The sequence below is a fragment of the Mirounga leonina genome, unplaced genomic scaffold, assembly GCF_011800145.1.
Source record: "Mirounga leonina isolate KUSES-001 unplaced genomic scaffold, KU_Mleo_1.0 Mir_115, whole genome shotgun sequence".
NCBI classification, from domain to species: domain Eukaryota; kingdom Metazoa; phylum Chordata; class Mammalia; order Carnivora; family Phocidae; genus Mirounga; species Mirounga leonina.
This window is the reverse complement of record NW_023270268.1, coordinates 96480106-96505563: the sequence shown is the minus strand read 5'-3', so window position 1 is coordinate 96505563 and position 25458 is coordinate 96480106. Positions and strand designations below refer to the sequence as shown.

At 40.2% G+C, this 25458-nt stretch overlaps 1 protein-coding gene across 16 annotated transcripts in view; it reads right to left on the bottom strand.

Moving 5' to 3' along the window:
- Positions 1-685: 685 nt before the first annotated feature.
- ZBTB20 (zinc finger and BTB domain containing 20) overlaps positions 686-25458 on the bottom strand; it is an 804401-nt gene continuing 779628 nt past the window's right edge. For all 16 annotated transcript variants that reach the window (XM_035000119.1, XM_035000121.1, XM_035000136.1 and 13 more), the window contains one exon: positions 686-25458. In XM_035000119.1, coding sequence (XP_034856010.1) covers positions 25037-25458 — 422 coding nt within the window. In that variant the 3' untranslated portion in view covers positions 686-25036.

The following is a 25458-nucleotide window of genomic DNA, read 5'->3' as shown; positions in this document are numbered from 1 at the left end:
AGGCTTACCAGGGTTAAAGTACTTTTCTTCATTCCCTTCACAAACTGCACAATGTTGAGTGAAATACAGGTGCTTACTGAAGACTTGGTGAACTTACTTCAGTCGGGTTAACTGCCCTAGGGACAAATAAGATGTATGCTTTCTCCATCACACCAGTAATTTCTGTGAGGATCATGAGATTAGAGCGCTCTTACGGGTAAGGCTGCATATGAGAAAGGGACTCTGGAGGAGATAGGAGCCTCTTGGGGGTCCCCAAAGTCATCAAATGGGGACATATTTTGAGCTGTGAGCTTTCCTTGCATACAAGGGTAGAAGGGCGTAGCGTCACACGGTTATTTCCACAGGAGGCAAATAGATACTGATTTGCAAGTGGGTAGGAAAAAAAAAGTGAATCAATTTAGACAGCAGTAAATGAACCACATGATCACATGTGAATTTTGGACAGTAGGAGGAAAACGCCCAAATTTGCCTTACGTATCCCTGAAGTGATTTCAATACCAGCAATTCTGGAATTCTTACGTCTTGTCTCAAGAGAACTGATGTGTTGAGAATTTCTCTGGCCTTTTAGGTATAATCCTCAATTTTGATAATCTCCACCTAGACCTATGAGAGAATGTGAAGGACCATCTGAAAAAGAAACCCTGCCACAATATAAAGAAGACGCAATAGGAAACCCAGAGAAGAGTTTTTTTTTTTTTAATTATTCCTTCATATTCAAACTTCACAAACAGTGTGAACTTGTACAATACCTCGGAAAGTGAAACTTACAAAAAAAGTGCTGGTAACATTTAAAAAAAAACAACAAAAACCCCAAAAAACAAACATCATTCTTAGCAACATCAATTACTCTTCCACACAAAACAGAAACCTTGTAAAATTTATTTTCGTATTTTTAAGGCGTAATACTTCCGTATAAAGTATATGCAAGAGATAAAACTTCACAGTATTCCAAAATGTCACAATAATAATAATAATATAATAGTATAATGAAGCGCTACAGTTAATTTTTCTTTTTTTGAATGTTTTTTTTTCCTGTTTAAATAACAAATACAAGTCACAGGTAAATATACGTGAGAAAAATACGAGGCTAATATTAAATGGCAGGTAAGGATACTGTCACTGTAAGAAAAAACTGGCAGGATGTGTGTATTTAGTCTATATTTTAAAGCACTTGATAGAAAAGGCGTATGCAAGGTTTTTCAAAACAATTTTTTGTTTGTTTGATAACTGACAACAATTTAAGAGTATAATGAGGAAAAAAAAAAAGGAACAAACTCCCTCTCAAAACTATTGACCTGCTCATCCCAAACCACGCATATACTGATGGATGGATGGATGTGTGTGTTTGTGTATACATGGGTTTATAGGGTACACAGATTGATACAAGCAGTGTTCCATGCCCACCTGCAAAGATCTGCAGTCATCGAGCCCAAGCTCCTTTTGGGAAATTATTCTTTCAGTTTAAAGCTCGCTCTTTCCTTGCCTTTCCCTCTTTCCAAACTCTTCCCCAGTTCCCAGGTCTTCGGTCTGAAAAGACAATCTCGTTAGAAAAGTTGCCCTCCGTTCAAAGTTCACTGGGAAATAGATCCTGCATGAACAGTGACACCCACACGGACATTGAAAATACCACTTGGACGAATGAGTATGTGCATGTGCATGCGTGCGTGTGTGTGTGCGTGTGTGTGTGTGTGTGTGTACAGTAGCAATTGCAAAAAAGGGACCATATTCCTTTCCATACTAAGATACAATGTGATAAGAAACATTTCTGTGCAGGGAATAGGGTTTCTTTGAATCTTATCACAACACTGTGGCGGGAAAATCAGGAAATGGGTTCACCTTTCAGCAGTCACCACAGTAAACTTCATTGAGAATGCACATGGCCAGACAAATGGTCTGCGCACATGTGCGTGTTAACAGCTAGCCATTCAGCCAACAGGTAACAGAAAGACAGCAGATAGCAAAACACGTCAATAAGGTGCTCAAAGAAAAAAGTGGCACCCACTCCTCGAATGGATGGCCACATTAAGGTGCTTCAAAAAAGGTTTTTTTTTTCTTTTTTTTCAGTTTCTATTTCAAACATTAAGAGAGTACTGATCTGCACATGGTAGTTCTGAGCCAGGCCAAGGGTTTTGAGATTTCTGACATCTTCCACCGAAAAGGGCTTTCACTGTAGTTTTATTCAGTTTGTTGTGGGTCACTTGAGTCTAAAGAACTTTTTTTAATGGCCAAAAACTGAAATCAAATCAACATGACTAAAAGAAATGACAGATGAAATGGTATAGAACATTACTGCATTCCCATTGGATCAAGATGGTTGCGCCCATTTTTCCTCTTTCGCTAACACTGTTCCTTTTTTTTCTTTGTTACAATCCATTCCTTGTGAACATACAGAAGTAACCAAAATCACTGCAAGTGGCTGTTTTTATTTTTTGTGATCTGTTGCAAGAGTCCAACCTTGTTTCCTCTGCTGCTGTTCGTGTAGCATCTGTAATGAGCATCTGGATTTGTAATGAGCATCTGGTTTTGTTATGTGCACGTGTGTGTATATGCACATATACACACTTATACATGTATAATATATACACTATATATATATGGATATATATAGGAAGTGTGTATACATTTATACATAATATAGTGTATATTGTTGCAACTGGAGATAAACTGAACTGGGTTCAGACACTAGCACGTTTATCTTTCCCCTGCTCCCTCTGGACATTTTAAACAGTCTGGAGCTTTTATTTATTTTTTAAAGTGCATTTTCAATGCAGAATAACTGTAATCCACTGATTCCTTGGAAAACATTTTTGATGAGAAAAATCTGACGGTTCTCAGCCCCAAGCAAGAGAAACCTGGGTTTGGTCGTGCCGGGGGCTGACGTGGCAGTGCCAGGCTCGTGCCTGAGTGATGGCTGGGCATTCTGGACCCCGGGCACCTAGCAGCAGTGGCAGCAGCACCTTTACGAGAAGGCGGAGGTCAAAGAGGAAGAAGGAAGGAAAGCTCAGATGAGGAAGGATGGGTTTTCGGTGTGTCTGCAGGTCGGAATTGTTCACTTCGCATGGGTGTGTGCAGTTCCTGCTTGGCTTCGGCTAAGAGATGCCATCTAGTCCCTTCCCTGCCAACTGACACCGACCTCCCAACGCCCCCCCGCCCCCAGGGTCCGCATGTCCGAGCATCGCCCGAGCGTCCCCACTCCCCAGGCTGACTTCCGTGTCCGTTCCCTGTGGGTATGTGAGTGCCAGCATCAAGTAGGAATAAGGCACCAGAGAAATCAAAATGTTACAAAAAGATGCAGAACCCCGTTTCAAAGAGCCTCTCCCATTGCTCCGTTAAAATATTGCATGTGATACCATTCATTTGTGTGTACTTAAAGTGTGTCAAATGCAGTCTCTGGAAGGAACTCGAGGCCCGTCAGCACCAGAGATCTATAGGAATGCACCCTTTATTGAAACACGCCCACTCCCCCACCCCCAGGCCCACCCCACGCCACACTCGAAAGCACCAAATCCGGAGAACAAGGCTGCTTGCCATTGCTCACCTCATTTGTGATAAAAATGAGAGAAGTGTATGAAAGAGAATTGTCAGGAATTGCTCTAAAGTCGAATGGGTTCAGGCTGTCATGTATCTGGCTAGGTAATGCTCTAAATGTCCAAAGAGCATCGCGAAGGGGTTGACATGTCTGTGTTAATACTTAGGGGGAATGTGTTAAACAAAAGTACTTTGCAAATGATGCCCAAGTCCTCCACTAACACTTCAACCTCCCCTGTTTTTGTAAGCACTGTAAAAAGGAAGAGGTTCATCTAGCTATAAAAGGAAAAAAATGAAGGCACATGATTTTATTCGGTCCCACAATCCTTAAGAAAAATGGTATTTTGCAAGTGTGTGTGTGTGTGTGTGTGTATCTGCACACACACACATGAAATGGGAATCTGAGGGCCATTGGGGCAGTAGTCCAAGGGAAGTTGGAAAAGGAGAATAAGAGAGAATTCTGAGACAGAGAGAAGAAAGGAGAAAGGAGGAAATGGAGGCCTCTCTTCAGCTTTCTGTCATTGACAGTCTCAAGATTTGGCTGCTTTAGGGTCCAGAATGGAATTTGTTTGTCTTGGTCTAGAAAGTGCCCCCAGTTAAATATCTCCAGTTAATCATATTACAGCTTTTGGTGTTTCCCTTTTCCCTTCCCTCCAGCCAAATGATTTTAAAAAAATCACAGTTTTTAAAAATTATTTTTTCAATGTTGAAAAAATATGGAAAGCTATTGAACAGCCCTAGGGCACTCTGCCTCTCCGTCTTCACAGTGAGCAGATGGATGGACAATCCACAGAATCAAAGATGAGGCAGACAAGATCCCTTGTGCTAGATGGTCCCTTGCCCTACCTTCCCCATTTCTTTCAACTGGATCCTTCCTCCCCCCAGCCCGTCCACGGAATGTGGGCTGCTGAGAAAGGCAAAGCCATTCTGGAGAGTGATGGTAACAGAAGTGTCTTAGAAGCGCAGGGCAGAGGCATGGGCAGGCTCTCTCCTCCTCCGGCAGCAGAGCCGTGTGCCCTTCGAGCAGCCTGGCCACAGGCTGGGGAAGCCCAGGTGCCCGCTGAAAGGCTGAAGTCCCACTCACATCTACTTCATGAGACCTCAGCCCTTCTGCTTCTCTTTGCATCACAGCTGGCCCCCAGTCCTGAAGAAGGCAATGATCCAAGACGGAGAGGCAGAGCCGACTGGCTGTGTCCTACAGAAAAGGGCTACGGACAGTGGGATTTCAGAAACAAATTGAACTTTGGTTTTCTAACTTTTTTGAACCGTAAAAATTAAAGCAGGGCTTCAGGGGCGTGCATCATCTGACAGCTGTTCTATTTTTTTCTCATTTGGCAAGGCTAAGGCGGGGGGGAAGAGAAAAGGGGTTTCCCATAATTGGTCGAAGACACAGGGTGGTAAAATGCTTCCACACTTAAACTCACAGTCCAGTGTTTTTGACATTTCATAAATAGCTTTTTTTTTTCTCTAAAAAAAGAATAAAACAAGAACAATCCCTTTACTTACTCATCTGAAACAAAATAAACAGCAGTGGGTACAAACTTCTTCTTGTAACAATTACAAAAAACAACAATATAATCCCAACTTTTAACACGCATCTTGAATCAGTTATTTTTTTTTTTTTAACCTCAAAACTGCAGCATATCCTTAAGGGCAAACTTTTCGATTAGTTTTTTTCTTTTTTTTTTTTTAAATAATGTCTTCACCAAAAAAACAGTCTTGTACCAATAAAATGCATTCAAAAATAGAAAATATTACACAACAAAAATATGTATCCTTCCTTTCCAAAAAAGATTCTTCACAAAAAAATGTAGAAAAAATTCCAACAATTTTTTTCCTCTCCTAAACATTAACTTTCAGTCTAGGGCACAATTAGTTATTGATTTAAATGTCTGTTTTTGCATAAAACATGGAAAATGCAAAACAATGACTGTATTAGGATTGTGTAGTTACATCCACTCCCACCCCAACTCCAAAACAAGACAAAACCAGAAAAACCCAGCAAACATTAAACAAATGATACAGCCACTTGGCTAGGCAAATTATCTCTGTCTTTCCTCTCACTGTGCATTTGTAGGAGTTAAGTGGCTCTGTTGGTACTGGGAATGCTGAAGAACAGGGGTGGGCCTGGAGTCAAGAGGTTCTTTAGCACTGGCTGATATTCTAATGAGTCATGGATGGCCTCCCGTGTTGTGGGCCCACCGGCTGAAATCCTCACGGAGAAAAGAAATATGGGAGGTAGTACATGGACAGAGGACCGTGCTGGGTACTGTACCCAGACCTCGATACAAGCCAGTTTTTTAACCATAGCACTTCCCCCCCCCCATCAAAATGGAGCCCAAGCATAGGATTAAAAGGTGATAGAGAGTTCCAGAAGTGCTGGGTTTATTTCTTCCAGAGTCATGCCTCTCCCACATTTAACCCCTTTGGCATTCGCTGGAACCATGGCAAGATCTCAGATCTCAAAGGAATGCCCCATGTCTCCCCTCCCCACTGAGCCCACTGAGTGTCTTTTATATTTTCAGCATTGTAACTTCTAGGACTTATCTTTCTTATTTGATGTTATTTCTCTTTTGTGTGAGATAGATTTTGTATATGTATTCAGTAGGAATAGGTGGTTTTTCTCATAGGTTTTTTTTTTTTTCCCCTGTTGCTTATTTGGTTGCTGGTTTTTTCTTTGTGGTTTTTGTTCTGTTTTGTTTGTGAATTTTTGAACAGTGAAATGTGTCCAATTTTATTTCCAGTGCATTAAACAAATTTTAAATTAAAAAAAGAAATAAAACTTTCCCCCCCATCCTTCTAAAGGAAATGACTGATAAAAGTACAATATAATAAAATCAGGCATCGCCAAAAATAGCATGATGTGCAACCTCAATTACATCAAAGAAAAACAAACAGACAAAAATTATAGAACATAAGCATGAAGGAGCCAAGACTATATAATCTCAACTATGGTATGATTGGCAAGCACTGGTTAAAAAATAGGTAAGGCTACTCTTAGATTTCTAACTCAACATAGTTAACCACTGCTCTTCTGTCTTTTCCTTCAACTCTTAATCTTTTACTCACTAGTTCTTTATATCTTTAGAACGAGCAAATTTGTTTTTATATTTTTGGTCTACAGTAGAATTACATATTAATAATATAATAAAAAGATATTTCATTAACAGGTTGGTACTGCATCCATGTGGGGAAAATAGAAAAAAAGTACTCAAATAGACATAGCAAATGGACTCTATTCTTACAAAAATAACCACAAATATAATAGAAATTATAATCAGGGCAACAGATTCAACAGAAAAACAGGCGTAGAAAGCTATATTTTGGATAATACAAACTCTTGACAAGCTATGCCCTAGAATTGCAGCCTCTAAACCTTTTCTGTGATTTCCACCTTCCCATAGGATCACTCAGAATTCAAATGGAAATGAAAACAAAATGAAAATAAAGTGACAGGTGGTTGAGCCAGCCAAAGCTTCTGAGTTATCTTAGTTGACTGGGTCAAGACCAGGTGGACAGCATTCGAGAAACTGGTAGGCTACAGGGGAGCCACTGATGGTATCTGTTTTTGATTTTGGAAGAGTTTCCAGCCCACTGATAAAGAGAAAAACCAAGGAACCAAATAATTCTTCTGGTAACATAAATACATGAGATGAAATATAATTCTGACAGAGGCGACGGGGCGGTGGGGGTGAGGTGGGAAAGAGGAGAAAGGGGAAACAGGCCAACTGTAGGCACCACCTTCCTTGTTTTTCTTCAACACGTGGGTTTCCTTCTCTTTCTAAGCATTTGTTGGGATTAACTGCAGGCTCCAATATCCTCTGTGCAAATAAGTGTCAGCTCAGCTCACCATAGGATAGCTCTGCTTTTCAGCCTTCCTAAGGGCTAGTGGCTTTGGAGGAGCCTCCCCGCCCCCCGCCGCCACTGCCTCATGCCCTCAATGATGCAGAGGAGGGGGTGCAAAGTTGTAATGACAGATGGCCTTTACATTAGCCATTCCTACCTGATGGTTAATTCACACTGAAGAGTCAGTGTGGGGGAAAAAAATAGGAAGGAAAAGAATTGGTAAGAGTTGAGCTTGGTAATCAGCAAGTATGAAGTTTCCTTCCAGAGAAACGAAGAAGAAGGAGAAGAACAAGAATAAGGAGAAGAAAAAGAAGAGGCATCAGTTAGAAAATACTGCTTTGGGTTTCTTTTAACATTGAACCATCCTTGGTTTTTCTCTCATTCAGTTGCTCCAGTTTAAAGTAGAGTTCAGAATCTAGTGCAAATATCATCAAATCACATCATCCCAGGAGCGATATCCTGTTCCTTCATCCTAAGTGAATACTATCCCTTCAGACCTCCTCAGAAGACTGGTGGGTAATGGTCCAGAAAAGCCTAACTGAACAAATTATTAATCGAGTACTCGCTATGAGAAAGGCACTATGACAACAGGTCAGCCCCAGCACTGTCCTCGCCACGGGCGTGGCCGTTTTAACCACTCCAGCAACCCCAGCGAGACCCACATCGTGGCTCTTCCAATACTCAAATTCGCTTGCCAGTTGTCTGACTCTCTCTCTGGCCATTGCTGTGGGCTCTGGCCACGAGGAGCAGCGATCCGCTCTGTTGTCTGTGCTGCCCCCCATTTCACCAACAATCCTTGTTTGGCTCTATGTGATTTAGCTCACTCTCTTCCATGGAAGTTTCTTTCTCTCCATCAGTCTTCAGGTCATGACTCTATTCAAGACCAGTTTACAGTGTCAAGGTACTACTGTTTATTTTTTCCCGTTTTTTTTTAAACCTCTGACCAAACCCTAAGTCATGAAGACAGTTCAGTAACTCCCCTAATAACGAGTCTCCTGTAAATAGCACTGTGAACGGAATGAAAACCAACGTGTCATCCCTGACCACCAAAGCATACCCCTCGAGCCTGTCATATTATTTTTTGTCTGGGAGTGAGGAGATTAGGCTCTGGTGATTAAAATCTTTGGTGACAAAACCACAGTGGGTATGCAAGTTTCACAAAAGAAGCTGTTTCCCCAAAGCCTCAAGAGAAGTATCCTAGGACAGTTAATGTTAATGTATCTTAAAAGGTCAATTACTTCTTTCTATACCTTTGGTTTGATGCAGTCAATACCGTCTTAGTGCTTAGGCAATGCACATCTCTAAGTACCTGTTAAGAGCTCTGAATTTAGAGTTTCCTATTTAAAACTGAGATAATGCTTTGAGTGCTTAAGGGATTGCTTACATTATTCTGAAAGCCCTAAGTGGTGTTTTTTTTTTCTGACTCGCAGGGCTGACAGTTCCCTTACAAATTTTTTACCTTGTAATAGTAGACTTGCGTGGATGCTAAGGAGGAAAGAGAGAGAGAGAAAATGAGATAGGTATCAACGTTGTAATCTTAGGAAAGAGACCTCAACTGATAGTTTTCCAAATTGATGTCCCCACATGTGATAGTGTTCAGAGAAATTCAACATTAGCCATTTATATGTGTTGTGACCCTTTCTTATGGAACCAGAATCTTCCAGGCTGTCACCTTGGATTCTGGAAGGGCTCTTCAGCATCCTCACTCTTGTGTAATTGCGCCCTACACAACTGATTGCTTTTCCTGTGGTGCAAGATTCTTTTATTAATAGTCACTGAAGAGCTGTCATGCACTAATTACTTCTCAGGTTTAAAAAGGCAATAAAAAGAAATCTAATAAAAAATTGAAAAAATTCAGCAAATTCAAAGCTAAACTTTTAGGCACTGTTAAGGTCTTCTGCTTAATAAAGGATAGTCTATGATGGAGCAGCTAGTAAGTAGGTTCTGATCAATTCTCCAACCCTTCCTTCAATTTCAAAGTTGGCCTAGCTTGTTTCAAAATAAACCTTTCACCTCACTGGTTTTCAGTGTTTATTGCACTGTTCCCTTACTGCCTTACCAAGTGCATGGCCTTCCTCTTTGGTTAGCCTGATCTAGGTCTCACCCAGGGATGGAAAAGCATGCTCAGGCTGAAAGGATATCTCCAATACAGACAAAGCTGTGTTTTTTTTTTGAAAGCAGGGCATGCCACCGCCCTCTGCCACACTGGAATGTGCGTCAGCAAGGGGTTTTGTGGTGGAGGCCAAGGTGAAGGCTCAACCTCACCTCGGCTGGCTCCCTTAACCACTGCAACTATACCGGAAGCTTAGCTAGAGACAACACTGGGCAAACTTTTCCTTAAACATCTTCAATTTACTGTACCAGCCCAGCTTCTTTATAATAAGACAACAGATCCTATCAGCATGGCAGTTTCTGGGCCTGATCAAGAGTTAGCAGATTCCACAGATTCTCACCAACCCTGCTAAGACCAAGCACAATGGAAATAATTCTCCGTTTTTGTGATGCTTCCTGTTTCATAACTGCCTCTTTCTTCCCCATACCTCACACACTCTCTCCCAGTACAAGTAAATACATTTCAGTAGTGCAATGCAGTGCAGTCATATTTAGTGCAAAAAAAAAAAAAAAAACAAACAAAAAACCAAAAAACCCAAAACAAAACAAACAATCCCCCCAAAAACCAAAAAAAAAAAAAAAAAAAAGCCCTATTACAGACCCAAGCTCAACCCTAAACAGTTCTTACTAAAAGTTACCAGTGCCACACAAGTGGGAAATTCAGTCTTTACCTCACTCTTCTATGAGTCATCTCTTGTTGCCCCTGTTTGTTTCAGCTCAGAGAGAAACAACTAGCATGTGCCTATGTATTCTTCTGTAAGATGTAAAATCAATAGGCAGAAAATAAAGGGAAGTAGATGAGTTGAAACCAGGGGTAGTATTTAGAAGAGGAAAATAGCTATTTAATGCAAAGGTCAGTAGTGGTTTTTACTGAATGGTTTTCATCCTGTCAAATGGCTCTGATACTAAAGAGAATGGGTACAGAAAAAGATAAAACTTTCCTGTTTCCCAAAACACGGTTCTGAATTTAACAGTGCTGGGCTCTTATTTTAGAATCGTGCAATCAACTCTTCCTGGAGGGCTTCTGGCTGCGGCCACCTGACCTAACAGAAACAGGGATGCTAGGAGCACTCACTTCTTCACATTGACCACCTTCTCCCTCCCCTCGTTCGTTCCTCCCCTATTCACTTTGTTTTCTGACAACACATAAATACAGATCTACATACACACATGCAGAAATTCTCAAGGCCCCTCTCAGGATGATAGATCAAAATTGGTACAAATAGCTCAATGACACACTCACACAAAAAGTACAACTATTAAATATAAAAGTGAATTATAATTACACCCAAATTAAGAATCTGCATTGTACCTCTTCTTGTATTATTCCTTAAAAAAGAAAAAACATTCATAGTAGGGTATCTTATGGAGCTTACTTCTCGCTTAAGATTAGTCTGGAATTGGTCTGGGATACGGCAGAACTGAGTGATTCTGGACAAATGCTTTGTATTTGATACTCTTAAGAGTTGATCTTTTTGGCTTGTCCGGGTCTCCATTCTCCAAATGTAAGTCTGTGTGTCTGCTCAAACCCACACATGCATACTGGAAGTCTCAGGAGAAATCAATCCGTGGTTGAGAATAGATTGTAGAAACAAAGGTGTTTGGCACAGTGGGGTCAGCACAAATTACTTTAAAACATAAAGTTACCATAGGTTTTTCTCTATCCTATCAACTTCTTGCCTTTGTTTGCCATGATGAGGATTACTAAGAAATTCTGCTTTCATTTTTTTTCTGAAAACACAGTCCTTTCAACAATAGGGCAAGAAACCATTTTTCATTCAATGTGTGAAAGTTACCCTTAATTTCTTTCTCAATAGGCCCGTCAGGAAAACTGAAGTTCAAATCAATGGGACTAAGGAAGGAGTTTAACTGCCGACAGTGCTTTTGAGAATTTTCTCCTACAAATCTATGCACAGATGTCTCCAAACCAAAGTTTGTCCCAAGGAGAGCAGGAGTAGAGAAACTGGCCTTATTTTTCAATGAACGCTTTGGCAGTGAACTTACACAAAGCACTTTAGACTATGTCTAAATCTTGTATCAAATCTGAACCATCACTTTATTTTCAGGTCTCTCTGCATGTGTCCTGGAGAGAAGATTAGATACAGGAGCAATCAAGGGTGTGTACGATTTCTCTGAACGGGTTTGACAGTACATAAGAAAAGTCTTAAATCATAAAGAAGTGAGGTTTTCTGACCAGTTCTTAAGACTATAATAGTAAGGATGGACAAGAGTGGTAAAGAGTGAGTGGTGTTAGCTTTCCCTGGTGACCCTGAAAACTGGCTTTTTGAATCCAGAACTGTATCAGATTTAGCCCCATCACTGCCCTGTCTCCCCTCTTTGCTTTTCCTCTGTTCACTTAATTGAAATTGCAATTATTTTAAAGATTGAGTTAAAAATGCAAATTATAGCACAAAAGACAGGTTATAAAAAGGTTGTCAGGCTATCTGTAAATTGAGTTAAAAACAGTATGCTTTCAAATGAAGCACTACAATTTCCCTTTTTTCAAAAAAAAAGTTTCTAATTTGGTTTTTCCTTATTTTGTGGTGGCGATGGGGTATGGCTGAGTGGAGGACTGGCGATGCGGCGCCAGTCTCCCTCTGTGACTCTCAACTCCGGTGCCAGGTGGGGGAGATGAGAGGCAATGGAGAATCGGATGTTTCTCTATTTAAGACCTCATGGACACATATTTTTGAAATGAGTAGAACAGAAACTGAATAATTATAGAAATCTATAGATTGATTGACTTTGCATTTAAGTAGCATCCTTTCTTTGTCTTTTCTGGGTATTCTGCTTTAGATGTTAGTAAGAAACATCCAAAGCAGATTTTCATTAAATTAATTTATTCCCAGTCTTATTCCAAAAGTTGAAGGCAATAAGGGTTTGTAGTGTAAAATATATGACCTTCCTCTGCAATCAATTCCCCCTCTTTGGCCTCAGACCTGTTAGTTTGGGTAAATGCGTTTCTCTCAAGAAACAGTTTTTAACGATTCTACCCTCAAAGTGCAGAGAGAATCTCTCTCCTCAAAGCTCTCACATGCTCACCGAAAAGGAAGATAAGATTTTCAAGGAGAAAAGACTCTTTAATGGCAGGAGGGAAGGCTCTCATTCTGAAAGGAAAAGAGTATGGTAAGGGCGGGCATTATTTGACTGACACCTATGGCCAGGGACAGTATCGAATTAAAGAATCAAAATCTTTCACTCTCTCGAGAAGTAAGAGATAAAGGGAAACAAACAAAATGACAACAAACTTTACTAAAATACACATTCCTCCAGTTGCAGGTTTCTAAAAAAATAATTATGCTTAAGTCAAGGTTTACAGATAGCAAACAACTGTTTTAATGTGTAAAAGTATTATCCCTTTGCTTTACTATATTAGTTTCACTTTCTTTGAAGGAATTGTATCTGTGCACACTTGTCCTAAAGTCCAGTGCAGAAAATAAACTGGTTTGCTACCAGCTTCAATCTCAGAACACTTCCTAAGCTATATTTGCGAATCCTAAAACTACATATCTATAAAATGAGATGCAGACTTTCTGAAATGCGTGGTGGTGGTGGGGTGGGGTGGGGAAGCAAGCTTTTTATGGGGGAAAAGAAGAAAGAAATCTCTTCCTATCCTCCCTATTATGTACTATAATGTTTCTGACCATCATTTTGCTGCATTAGTTACTGGTAGGGCTCTTGGTCTTCCTGACAGGTGTCAGTTTAGAAAAGCAGGAGGGTCATAGGCAATAAGAAATTCACATCCTGGAGTCTCTCAAATACTAGCAGGATTTACACATTAATCTAGACTAATGCAGAGGTTGTGGTGAGAAATCCTGGTCTCATGGTTAGAGCTTTTCTTGGGGAACCAGAAGGAACAATGTCAAGAAGGCATCCTGGAGAAATCCTTTTGATTAACTGGACCAAATGGGACCTGTCAGATCTGGATCCTCTCCTACTCCACATTACACCTTCAACAATAGTCATCAGGATTTAAAAGAGAGTCTTCTACTGTTTCAGAAGCCAAAGCCTGAGAAGAAGAGTACTTTAGATGAAGAGTACTTTTACAAAAGAGATAGAGGGAGAACGGACAAAGAAAGAGAAGAAGATGGGACTGATGGGGGAAAGCATGCCAAGTGAAGATCATCATCCTAGGCAACATAAATACGGGCTTTACAAAATGTTGGTTTCCTACTAGATGTATAACTCAGGAAGGTTTTGAACTATCTCTTTATTTCATTGCTTTCTGTGGTGTGAGTTGATGTTATAAATTGGTTTAATTAACGCAGGAGATGGGTCAAGCCATCTGGTCACATTAGGAATACATTTCTGATCCTAAATGTTGATTCTATTTGTCAGTGGGTAAAGCAAGAAATAAAATAGTGCACGTCTGTGCACTTAGAACCAGGTAGTACTCTAAATGCCGCAGAATTTGTCTTCATAAGAGCCAAGAGGCAGTGTAGGAGCTTGGCAAGAGTCATGGACTGGAAGTGAGGAAAGAAGGTATTACATTATGAACATCCTGTAAAGGGACAGATCCAGAATGGTATCAGTCTTTTGGGCAGCATTTTGGCAACCAGACAGTTGTGCCTCATTGAAATGAAATCTAGCATGATGACTAAATTATATGCTGAATGTTTAGGTACTGGGGAGTGTATTACAAGGCCCTTCAAGTATCCAGTCTGCCCTATTATATATATATATATATATATATATATGGTTTATATTAAAAAAAGTGCTTGCAAAATAGACACTTTAGACACTTCATGGATCTTTTCATCCCTCACTAAATTACTGCTTAAAGTTCTAAATCAATCAACAATTATTTGTTTTTCAGAAAGATAACAAATGAAAAAATTCTTCCTAGTTGTTTCCTCCTACTTTAGTGGAAGTGGTTTAACTTGTTTAAAAAGCATTCACTAAGGCTCGAACAGTTATCAAAATTATCTTAAAATGTTACTTCTTTTGTTAGATTTCTGTAAATCTAGTCTGGGGTAAATATGTCATTTGGCTAAATATTAGCAGGACTTGAAAGAGTCAACATTGATGAATTTTTTTCCCCCTCTCAGAAATGGTCTACTCATATCAGAAATTTGAACACTGTGATATTTAAAGAAAAGAAAAAAACAGAAAAAAAATACTTTTTCTTTATCTTTGGCCAAATGTGAAGGTGAAAGGAATTAATGATCTCACTAGTCCTGCTGACATTTAAAACTGTGACTCAGGTCCTCCCACTCTCAAAAGAATATTGATAACTTTTAAATTTTGAAGGTACAGTGAAGACATGCTTTTTCACTCTGCCTACGAGTCTCAAGTTGATGAGCTGATTCCTGTCAATGCTCTTGAGCTACACAAAACTTAGAGACGAACATTCAGGACAGGGTGGGGAAGGGAGGGAAATGAGCACTCAGGGGTCATAAGTATTCGAGTTCCTCAGGTGGGGAGGAGAAGAAAAGGTAATTTAAAGTAGTCCTAAAGAGAAACAAGAAATAAAGGAACATGGTTAGGAAGAGGAAAGAAGAAAATAATGAAACTGATACAATCTGGGTATTGTGATCCCTGGAATAGCAACAGCCTCACTGACTCCCAATTCACAATTAGGTCTGTCCTGTAGAAATATATTTAGTTGAAAACTATGGAGAAACAGATTCCTAATTTTGCTACTAGACTTAATGTTAGCCCCTTCGAAGTAGGCTGGAGTAAGTCTACCAGGTTTCGCAAGTGGAGGGCACTGCTGGGAGCTTGAATAAGAGGAGGTTAGGAAAGACTTGTGCGCAGGGCTTGGGGGAGCACAGCAGAATGGGATGGGATTTGGAAATAAAAATCTATTAGGTGAGAAGAAAGGAAAGAATTGGTGTTATTCATACTGAGAGGCCTTAATATTGGTCCAGTGTGGGAAGGGCTTTCACACTGAGTATCGTAAACAATTGCTGTCATTTTGTCCCGAACGGAGAACTGAGAGAATGAACCTGGCTTTAGGTCTCCAGGATGGATGTAAAGTTTATCCAACTATGGAGTTTTCCAGGCACTGGGTAGCTAAGGGAAGCCGAGGAAACTCTTTATCTACTTGAAAATATTTCTTGCTAGGAAGATAGGATGCCTGATTTCGGAAGTTTCCATGATGGCCTGGCTAAAGAATAAAGGCACCAAATCCCCACTTTCACAGACCAATGGAGATACAGAGGGCCAGAGACCCAAGAGCCACCATTTTGTGGATTCTGTGGGCTAAAAAATGAGCTCTCTATTTCTCGGTTCTATTTCTATCAGCCTCTGTCATGAAAAAGTTCCTCAAATTCCGGTTTTATTTAAGAAAGAAAATCTTCTAGGAAAATGAATGTTATATTGCCAAGCTGCCTCCAGGGGAGCATTGAAGACTAGTTAAAATAATCGTAGAGCACATTGAAAACAGAAAGTAGTCCGTAAAGGAACAATGAAAATCAATGTTTGAAAATCCAGTTGGGACAGCTAGGCATTTCATTCCCTTAGCTTCTCAGATGAGCAGTCCTTTGAGTGGCAGCCTGTAATTTTTGGTCAGATCATATGCAGGTTAAGCAGCCCCTTGGACATATTTTCCAAAGCAAATATAGACAGTGACAGTCCTAAAAGGGAAAATCACAGATACATTCATATGCACTTCTTTTGTTCTTCAGATATTGAGAGGGTCAGCTAAACAAGATCACTTTGAATATGAACCTCTTTGTATTGGCCACACCAGAAAAAAAAATGTTTTCTTAAAAAATGTTTTCACTTTCCTACATTTGCTAAGTTTGAGCTTAAAAAAATTCTAAAATCCTGTAAAGACAATACTGAGCTGATAATATAAAAAGCAAACTAGAGCAGTCATGATTATTATTAAATGCACCAGATTAACCGCAGCAAGTTGGTGATGGGTGATAAATGCAAAGAAATAATATTTCAATCAACTCATGATCATAGGCAGATTCAAAAGTTAAAAATGAATATAATGTAATATATATTTTAATATAGAGTTGTTATATATAATGTGTATGTTCTAGCTTTCAGAAATACTGCAATGTAGTGTACTGTACTTAAGTAAGCATACCTAAATGTAACTCATGTTCTTCCACAAAGTCACTAGTACTGTTAATTAAAAAACAAAAAAACAACAAACTCATTTTTTTTCCAGTAAAAAGAAATACCTATGGTTACAGTCACAGACTTCTTTTGGATATAGAAAGACAATATACATTTTTAAAAATAATAACAATGAAAAGATTCTAACTGTAAGTAGCCTTGCTTAATGGGGTAGGGGGAAAGTCACCAAAATAGAAGAGGAAAGAAAATGTCCTCTGAATTCTGTAAATTAGCAGAAATCGTCTATGTGTCACAAAAAAATAATAAACCACCTAGTAAAAGAAGGGCATGGGAGTGAGCAAACTGAATCCGACTGTTTCCAGGCCGTTCTCTAAGGTCAGCTGCGAGAGCCAGGTCCATTTGTTCAGAGTAGTGTGCCAGAGCGGCATTCTACTTTACTGTGTGAAACGGGCCCGAGCCATCAATTCTTAGAGATTACTAGAAATGATTCCCCCCGAGAGTCTACTGGTTTGCTAGACATGGTAAACAACCCACTCCTGGAAAGACTTGGGCAAAGGCCACATTGGTGTCAGGAGACACAGTTTGGAATTATGATGACGTCCTGTAGGTACAGGCAGGATCGGGAAGCTTTAGTGTGGACGTGAAACTTACAGCTGAGCAGGTGTTTGTGGGCACACTCTGGGTTGCATAGAGGAGAGTGATGGAGGCCTTTCAGCCATGGACTGGCTCAGATCAAAGGTTGTGCAGGCCTTGCCTCCCTGGCCTCGGTGCTCCTCCTCCCCAGAAGACCTGGAGAGGTGCCCCAGAACTGCTGCTCTCTCTGTCTGCTTGCCACTTGAGTACTTATGGTCTACCTTCTTCTGGAGGAAAACATCCTGTCACTGTAGGATTGCTGTGGATCCAACAAGCTGCCTTTGTTTCTCCCAACTCTGAAATGCTACGAAAAGCAACAGAGTGGGCAGGTGACTGCTTCCTGGGAAGGGAGCCACAAGTCTTGAGCACAACGGTAGGAAGAGGCAACTGCATCTATGTACCAGGACCTATGCCTGTGTGTGCTTCCTTTGAGAGGCACACACACTCCCGGACTACAAGTACACAATGCAAACACACACATACACACATGCCAGTCAATCTAGCAGAAGTGCAGAGTTCGTTAAGTGCACTCTCCTCCACACGGCATATTCAAGTTTCTCATGGAACGGGTACATAGAAATGCTTGAGCTCCTTCAGAATGCCCTAGAACCTCCTCACAGATAGCGGACCCAACTAAGGCAACAGAGCAGAAACAGCCAGGAGATATGTGAGACCTTGGACTAGCTAGAAGTTCCAGAATCTATCTTTTCACTGGGGAATATGAACGTGGAACAGCTCTGTACTGAGGGCACCTCACACAGCGCGTGTACATGCAGAACGGGTACTCATTTCTGGACATTTTGGACAGCAGCTGTGACATATTAGCTGGGTTAAGTCCTTTTCATTACTGGAATCTACATATAAATTACAGTGATTTTGCTGGGCAATAATGAACTTCTGTTGTAACAGTAGTAGAAACAGATGTCTCCGACGGGGTTAATTTTTTTTTTTTTTTCTATTTTAGGTGTATCAGAATCTCATCGAGGCATCTGAACCAAGGAAAGCCCTGAATTTGAAAGAGGGCTAGTAGGAACTTTTTATACCCTAATCAGGTATCTCAAAAGCCAGGACCCCCAGCAAATGTGGCTAGATTTCCTCTCTGATCTGCAGAGTATGCTCCTTCCTTGAAGATTTGATTGAAAGTTGTGAGTTTGCATTTAAACAAAGAATCACCAGATAAAGCAGATGCTCACGAAAACTGAGGAAAACTGAGTTTAGAAATATATACTGTATAGGGAAAGAAAGTTTTTCTAGAGACTGTTCTCCCTATGAAGGAAATGATGAAAACTGGCATCCCAGGCACCTGTGATCATGTCTTATGGGATTTACTCTTTGACTAATATGATGCCTATTTTACACCCAGCCCAGACCTCTGTCACTGAAATAGGATATGAAAAAAGAGCAACCACTTCCTGAGAACTGTCAGTTCCAGACAAGTGTGATGCATCCCTGCAAAGCCACTATTTCCATCATCTTCACTCATGAAGAGGGCTCATTTTGATGACGATGCAACCACTAAAAACAAGAAATGTCTATGTCTTCACACCCTTCCAACCTCTCTGTCCTCTGTTCTCTTCCCTGGGCTTTCTGATTTAAGGCAATAATTCTTTACTATAAGTGGCTTCTGGTGAAAATCCCTCAACTGAGGTCACTTCAAATGAGATTTTAGTCTGAAGGGACTGAGTTTATGGAGCAATAGACTGGGCCTGAGGAACCACTGGAATCCAGGGGTTGCAGTCTGTTGTTTCAACCCGGGGCATTTTACTGCTTTTTCAGTGAAATACATAGTTCCAAAAAAGAACCCGTGCTCTGCAACACTCATTCTCTATTTCTTCATCCTAAAAAGAACTGAAAACAAACCCTGGTGTTCCAAACCATTTTCTGGGATCTGTTAACGTACACCGCTGACCACTGTGGATTCAGTGTTCGAGGGAAAAAACAAACATGTATTCGGAGACTTAGAAAAATCTTTGGGGAATTTTGGTTAGGCTGATCACCTTAATCCCTAGTGCTAGAAATGATGCTTTGGGTTAGTAATTTCCACGTTTTGTGTTTATACGAACACTGAGTCACCACAGCTTTTCCTCTTGTGGAGGTTTAAGCGGTCTTAGAAATGGCAACTTCACACGGAGAGCCCTTGGGGATACGAGAATATTCTCACTCGAGAGCAAGAGCTCTTCTGTGCCCCTCTTCTGTCACCATATGCTGCCTGAGCACCAGGGTAGAGATAGCTTTTGAAAGTTTGCCCCATGTAATCTATTTCCTGGGCACCTAAGAGAATAGTCCTTTTCTTCATGTCAACACGAAGAGAAAGGGGCTGCCGCCACCCCAGTGGGGAAGTTATGTGGAGCCTCAGAAAGCCCCAGGTGGCTGGGTCAGCGCAAGTGCTCTCTTCAAGCACTGCAGAGGGAGAGGCGTTGGGTTGCCTTGCTTTGTCTATGGAATTAGGGAGCCTATTGAAGTTCTAGTGCACCCTTCCTTTTGTTTGCTACCGGGTCACATGGTTCTGTCTTTAGTGTCCTATTTTTATTTTATTTTTTTAAATTTCTTTTTCTGGGGGATAAAATTGGCCATTTAAAGAAAGTTCTTTTCTAGTGAGTAAAGAGGTTTCTCAGAGCCAGAAATCACTCAAAAGAAAGTCTGTCGACCCTACTACCCATGGAAAGCCCAGAGATTTCTCTAAATACTTCTTGCCAAACTTCCTAGTGTTGCGATTGGATGTTTTTTGGTTTCGCATTATTGGGTGCTGAATACACTTTGCAGTCCTTTTGTTCTCTTCCCCAGGGCTTCCATTACCCTGGACTTCAACTCATTACTAAATTAAAGAATTCTTTCAGGGGGTTTCTTTTAAGAGTCAGGTCGCAGCAGAAAGGGCACCCTCCCTTCTCCCAAACCCCAAGGGCATCTCAGGTTGTGTCTGCTCTTACACTGTACCTTCATTTTGGTTCTTTCTGCATAGCAGAGGCAGACCTGATTTGGTTATGTGATACCTTTGCTGCAGAATCACATATCCTCTGCTCCCAGCCTTAGCTAATTAAATAACATCTTCCATAACAACAGAGGAAGGCTCCTGCATGGGCGTGTTGAGTATGAATCCTGGCCAGGTCTACCTCACTGCTCCCTTTCCTAAAGGCAACAGGTGTTGGGAGCATTATGGAGGAAGCACATCTAGGAAGCAACAGGAACTTATGTTCTGTTGGGGACCTGAGGGATTTTTATAAGGGGCATGCCTCATTTGAGGGAACTGCTGAGGGAAAACAGATTTGGGGCATGTATGGGCTGGCCACACACTGTTGGTGTGCTTGTATGATTGAGGTACATGTAGGTCAAGGCATTAGGACTTACTTGACACATAGAGGAAAATCTTTTCTTCTCCCACCTGGAGGAAATCTTTTTTCTTCTCCTATCAGAATGCACAAATTGTAACTGTTCATGGGTTCCAAAGGGTTTTCTTGGTCCTTAAAGAATATTGGGATGATACAAAATAAAACCCATGACTTTTCAACAAAGCAAATCCAAGTCTTTTCTTCTAAGCCTGGGAGCTACTGTGACCTCCAAGATGCCTATGAAGAAGGAATGGACTAAAGCTGGAACACGAGAAGGAAGTTATCCACCACACTTACTCATGGCACAGTTTCAGAGCATTAGGAGTTTGGGCAGGAAAAAGTCTATACACTATTATCAAGAGCTAAAGTTTACAACTCAATTAAAAGATATAGTAAAAACCATTTTGATATCAAGACTTTCATTTCAAATTATTTTTGCCTGGCTTGTTTCTTAATCTTTTCCCATGTGTAGATTTGTATCAGATTCATCTGTTCCAATTCCTTCCTTTTGAGGGGCCATATTTTACCACTTGCGGGTTTTTTTTTTTTTTTTTAGTACAAATATTGGCATTTATTATAGTAATAGGGGAAAGTTGCCTACCACGCTGGGATGCTACCAATGTTTTCAGGGCTGGGAAATTTTATTTTTCATAAACTGTATCTAAACGTCTTGACATAAATATTCCCCTTTGACTTTTTTCCTTTCCCTTGTTCAGCTAACCCACTTTTAAATCATAAATTACTAAAAAAAATGTTCTTTTCCAAACCAGTTCTTGTTCCCTGTATTCATCCTAAGAGGTCTTAAATCTGGAACATTTGTTTCCATTTTATCTATTTTTTTCCCCTGACTACTGAAAAAAAATTTTTTTTAGCACTCATAGCATCCTAGCATGAAGTTCTAAATGTAAGAAGATTGTTGGATTTGAAACTAAAAAAATAAAAGGATTCATGTTCATCCTCTATTCTTGAAGCAAAAAATGTTTCCCCATTTCCTGAGGTGTTGGTAATTATTTAATTGAAAAATAAGGATTGGCAATCTAAAAGCACCTCTATCCTTCTGAAATAGGTCCAGTCCGGTTTACATCAGTTGGGAAAGTTGCCCTTTCAGGAGGTCAGAACATATAGTAATGACTCCACAGCAAGTTCACTGCTCCCCAGATTAGACCTTCCACTGCAGTCTAGCTTCTCCCTCTCTCCAGAGAACAAGTCTGTCAACTATTTTAGACTATGAATGTTTGAGAGGAATAGACATACGGTAAGAAAAAGTCTACTGCTTTGCAAACCTGGATAGTCCATGTGGTTATAATGATTGCATTGCATCACCTCACCAAGAATTTTTTGGGAGTTCTCCAACATTTCTTAAAAAGAAATACTTCATTTGAAGGGAAAGGATGAATATTAGTGTTTCAAACCCAACTGGAATGTTTTTCCTCTACGTGTTCTATAACAAAATGTGGATTTTATTTTAACCCAATTGCTTCACTTTTCACGTGCCAAATCAACATTAAGGCAAATGGGTTTCCCTCTGATTTGAGAAGCAGATAGCTAAATGTGGCCCATAATGGCACCCAAGATCAACTTTTCTAGAGGTACTATAAATTCTGCCTACTTTGTGAAGGTTGGAATAAGGACACTATCTTAAATCAGCTACTGTCAAAGAATTGAAAATAATTTAAAGTGGCTTTTGGCCACCTTCATTTGTAATATATGCTGAGGGATTTTATGTCATTTTTCCTCTAGATTAAACAACTTTTTTCCTTAATGTCAATTTTTTCTTTTTTATATCATGGGTTGAATGGCTTGTTTTTCAGGATCTCAAAACAATCCCAGGACATGGTTAATTAACTAATGCTCCCTCTGTTGGTGATAAGTGGAAATATTAAAGTCTTACAACACTGCTATTTTAAAAAGCAAAATTAGCAAGAGAAAAATGGACTTTTTCTTAGTTTTGAAGCTGTTTCCCACTAACTTTTAAAACAGGTCAATTTTGGACACATAGTTCTTGATAGGACTCCTCTTAGAAATCACGATGAGTGATACCCAATAATCAGTTAGCCATCCAAGTCTACATTAAACTTCTAGCAAAATATTTACCAAATTATATTACCGGAGGACCAAATACAACCCACATGTACTCCAGTTGCACTAACCCTACTAACCCTACTAACATCACCAAGAATTTATGGAAAAGATCCAAGTTAACCAATATCTAAAATATATGAGTAAAACCAATTTAGTCACTACAGAGTTGCTTCCCTTGGAAGATTTCTCCTCATTTGTTACACAGTTTTGCAAATAAGTTGCTCACAGGAAAATTAAAATGCAAAGTAATTTTGAAACTAAAATTCTGTCTTTGCTTCTTTTTTAAAGTTACAGTTTGGTGTTTCTGCTTTGTTTAAAGATTTACTTTTCCCCCTTAAGAGTGTTAAAACATGCCCAGCAATAAAATCACCTTTGGAGTTTTTGTTAGGTTTAAGAATTCTCATATTTGAGTTGGAATCCCTTCAGGACACTGTCTATAATGGAAAAATCCCTATTACAATACTTTGATCAGGACCGAGGAGAGAAATCCCAACTAGGAAGAGAGAGTGGCATCTAGGATGATGCAATGAACTGGTGGCCTTTTGAATGATGGATGTTGGTATCCGAGAAATTTTTGTTAATTTCCTTAAAACCTTTCCAAAAAGCAAGGGTTAATATATCCTCTAAAGGAGGATCATCTCATTTAGCCCTCTCAACCATGGTGGCAATAGTCAGAAGGTGGTATTTGAAAGGAAGAAAGTAATTTTGGCATCAAGGCATCCTGATCTCTACCAGGCTTCTGCTCTCCGCAGCTGTGAAGGGTGAGGAGGCATGAACTCATCCTCCTGGCTGACCACAAAAGGAAAACCCATTTGTCACGACCTCTAGACTACTAGTGTTTCATTCAAGACAAGAAGTAAAGTCGAGACAAATTCTAGAATCATAAGACCTCAATGAACTTTTAGAAAAGCAAGAAATCTGTTTCTGAAAGATAAAGTCCTCCCATGAAAAAGAACAGAATTCTAGATGGATCAATTGGAAAAAAAAAAAAGTCAGTGGAGCAACTTAAGCTTGCTAAAAGTCAAAGAACTACATATCAAAATACAAAGCAGCAGTTCAAATTACAGCAGGGATGGGCTGGCCACAGAGGCCCTCATCAACCCAGGCAATACTTAAAATAATAAAAATTAAGGAAAAAATAAAAAAAATATGAAGAAAATATCCTTCCTCTCTTTCAAATATAACTTTAATTGCCTTTTATTCTTTCTATCTGGAAGCAGTATCGCTAACCTTAACAGTCTTGACTTAACCAAAAAATATATATATGTGTGTGAAATAAAATAAAAGAGAAGGGACTGGTGGCAGTGTATGCAAAACCAAAATGAAAAAAAAAATTACTTTTAACAATCTCACTTTTTTTTGTTTTTTTTTTTACACAAATACTGTTGTAAATATATTAAAAAAATCAGCATTCTATCTGGTAAACGTCACTTTTGCCCCTCTATAAAATTTTGAATTAAAAAAGCCTCAAGAACTTTTTATTATTCCCCCCACCCTCCATTTCTCTTTCTTTTTCTCTTCCACAAGAATATATCCTGACACTTTTTTTTTTGTTTTTGTTTTTTGCAAAGATTGTGGGAAATAATCCTTCTCTTGTACCTAGAAACGTAGGTGCAAACCTCTGATATCTTTGTTTTATCTGCATTCCTGCCTTTCATGAAAGTCCCTCTTGATTGTGCTGAGGCTGTGGCTCAGCGAAGACACTGAATAAATACGATATAGCCACTGTTGCTTGATGCTTGTCCAAGTCTTCCTGGCTTCTGCTGAAAGAGGGGGACATGGAGGAGGTGGGCCAGGGTGTGTGGACGCGAGCAGAATCTGGGGGAGAAGCCTGCCGTTCGCCTTCCCCACACCACTGGACCCACTGCCCCTTCCCAACCCCCCCAGCCCTTTTACGAAATCAGACAATGTGGTAGGTGGAAAACAGCAGGGCCTTTCCTCTGGGTTTTCAACCAGAAGTGATATTCCACAGTTTTGACTGGTTACTGTGAAGTCCAAGCGGCCAGAATTGTGAAAATGTCCACTGAAACACTGCAAGCGGTGTACTTAAAGACAGTAGGCCTTTTAGATTTTGTTATATATTTTTGTAGTGCTCTTCACAAGTGAAAAAAAAATTTTTTTTTTACTTTTCTTTTTAAAGATTTTTTTTTTTTTTTTTTTTTTTTTAAAGAAGGGTTGTATTTAGAGGCCAGTAGCTAGAGATCCAACCAGTGGACCTCTTGAAACACTACCAGGCCTTAAGGCCACCATCCGAGGGAGGCTGGGAGAACTCTCATTCACCCGAGCCTCCGGAAATGTAATGTACCAGCAGGCAAAAACAGTTCTTCATGTAGTACAAAATGAAACGAAACAAAAACAAAAACAGAAAGTAAAAACGAAACCAAAACATTTCTTAAATTCTAGTGCCATAGCTTTGTTTGTTTGTTTGTTTCTTTTCTGTCGTTTTGTTCATAAGAAAGAGAGAAAGATACTACTTATCCGTCAGACACATGCATCCTCATGTGGTCGTTGAACTGCTCGATTTGGTCAAACTTTGCTGGACAGACGGAACAGACGTAAGTGGTCCCCTCCGTGCAGGCCACCACCCCTGGGGGGCCAGTGCGGGCACCTGGGGGTGTACCCGCGGGAGGGGTCCCGTTGCTGGCACTGTGCAGGGCCACGTGCCGCTCCAGGAGGGTCTTGTGGGAGAACTTCTTTTTGCAGATGTAGCACTCGTAGGACTTCTCCCCACGGTGGAGGCGCATGTGCACGTTGAGAGAGCTCTTCTGGGTGAAGCGCTTGTTGCAGATACTGCACTGGTAGGCCCTCACTCCTGTGTGTGTCACCATGTGCTTGATAAGGTAATCTTTTAAGGAGAAGGAGCGCCAACAGATGCTGCATTGGTGGGGCTTCTCAC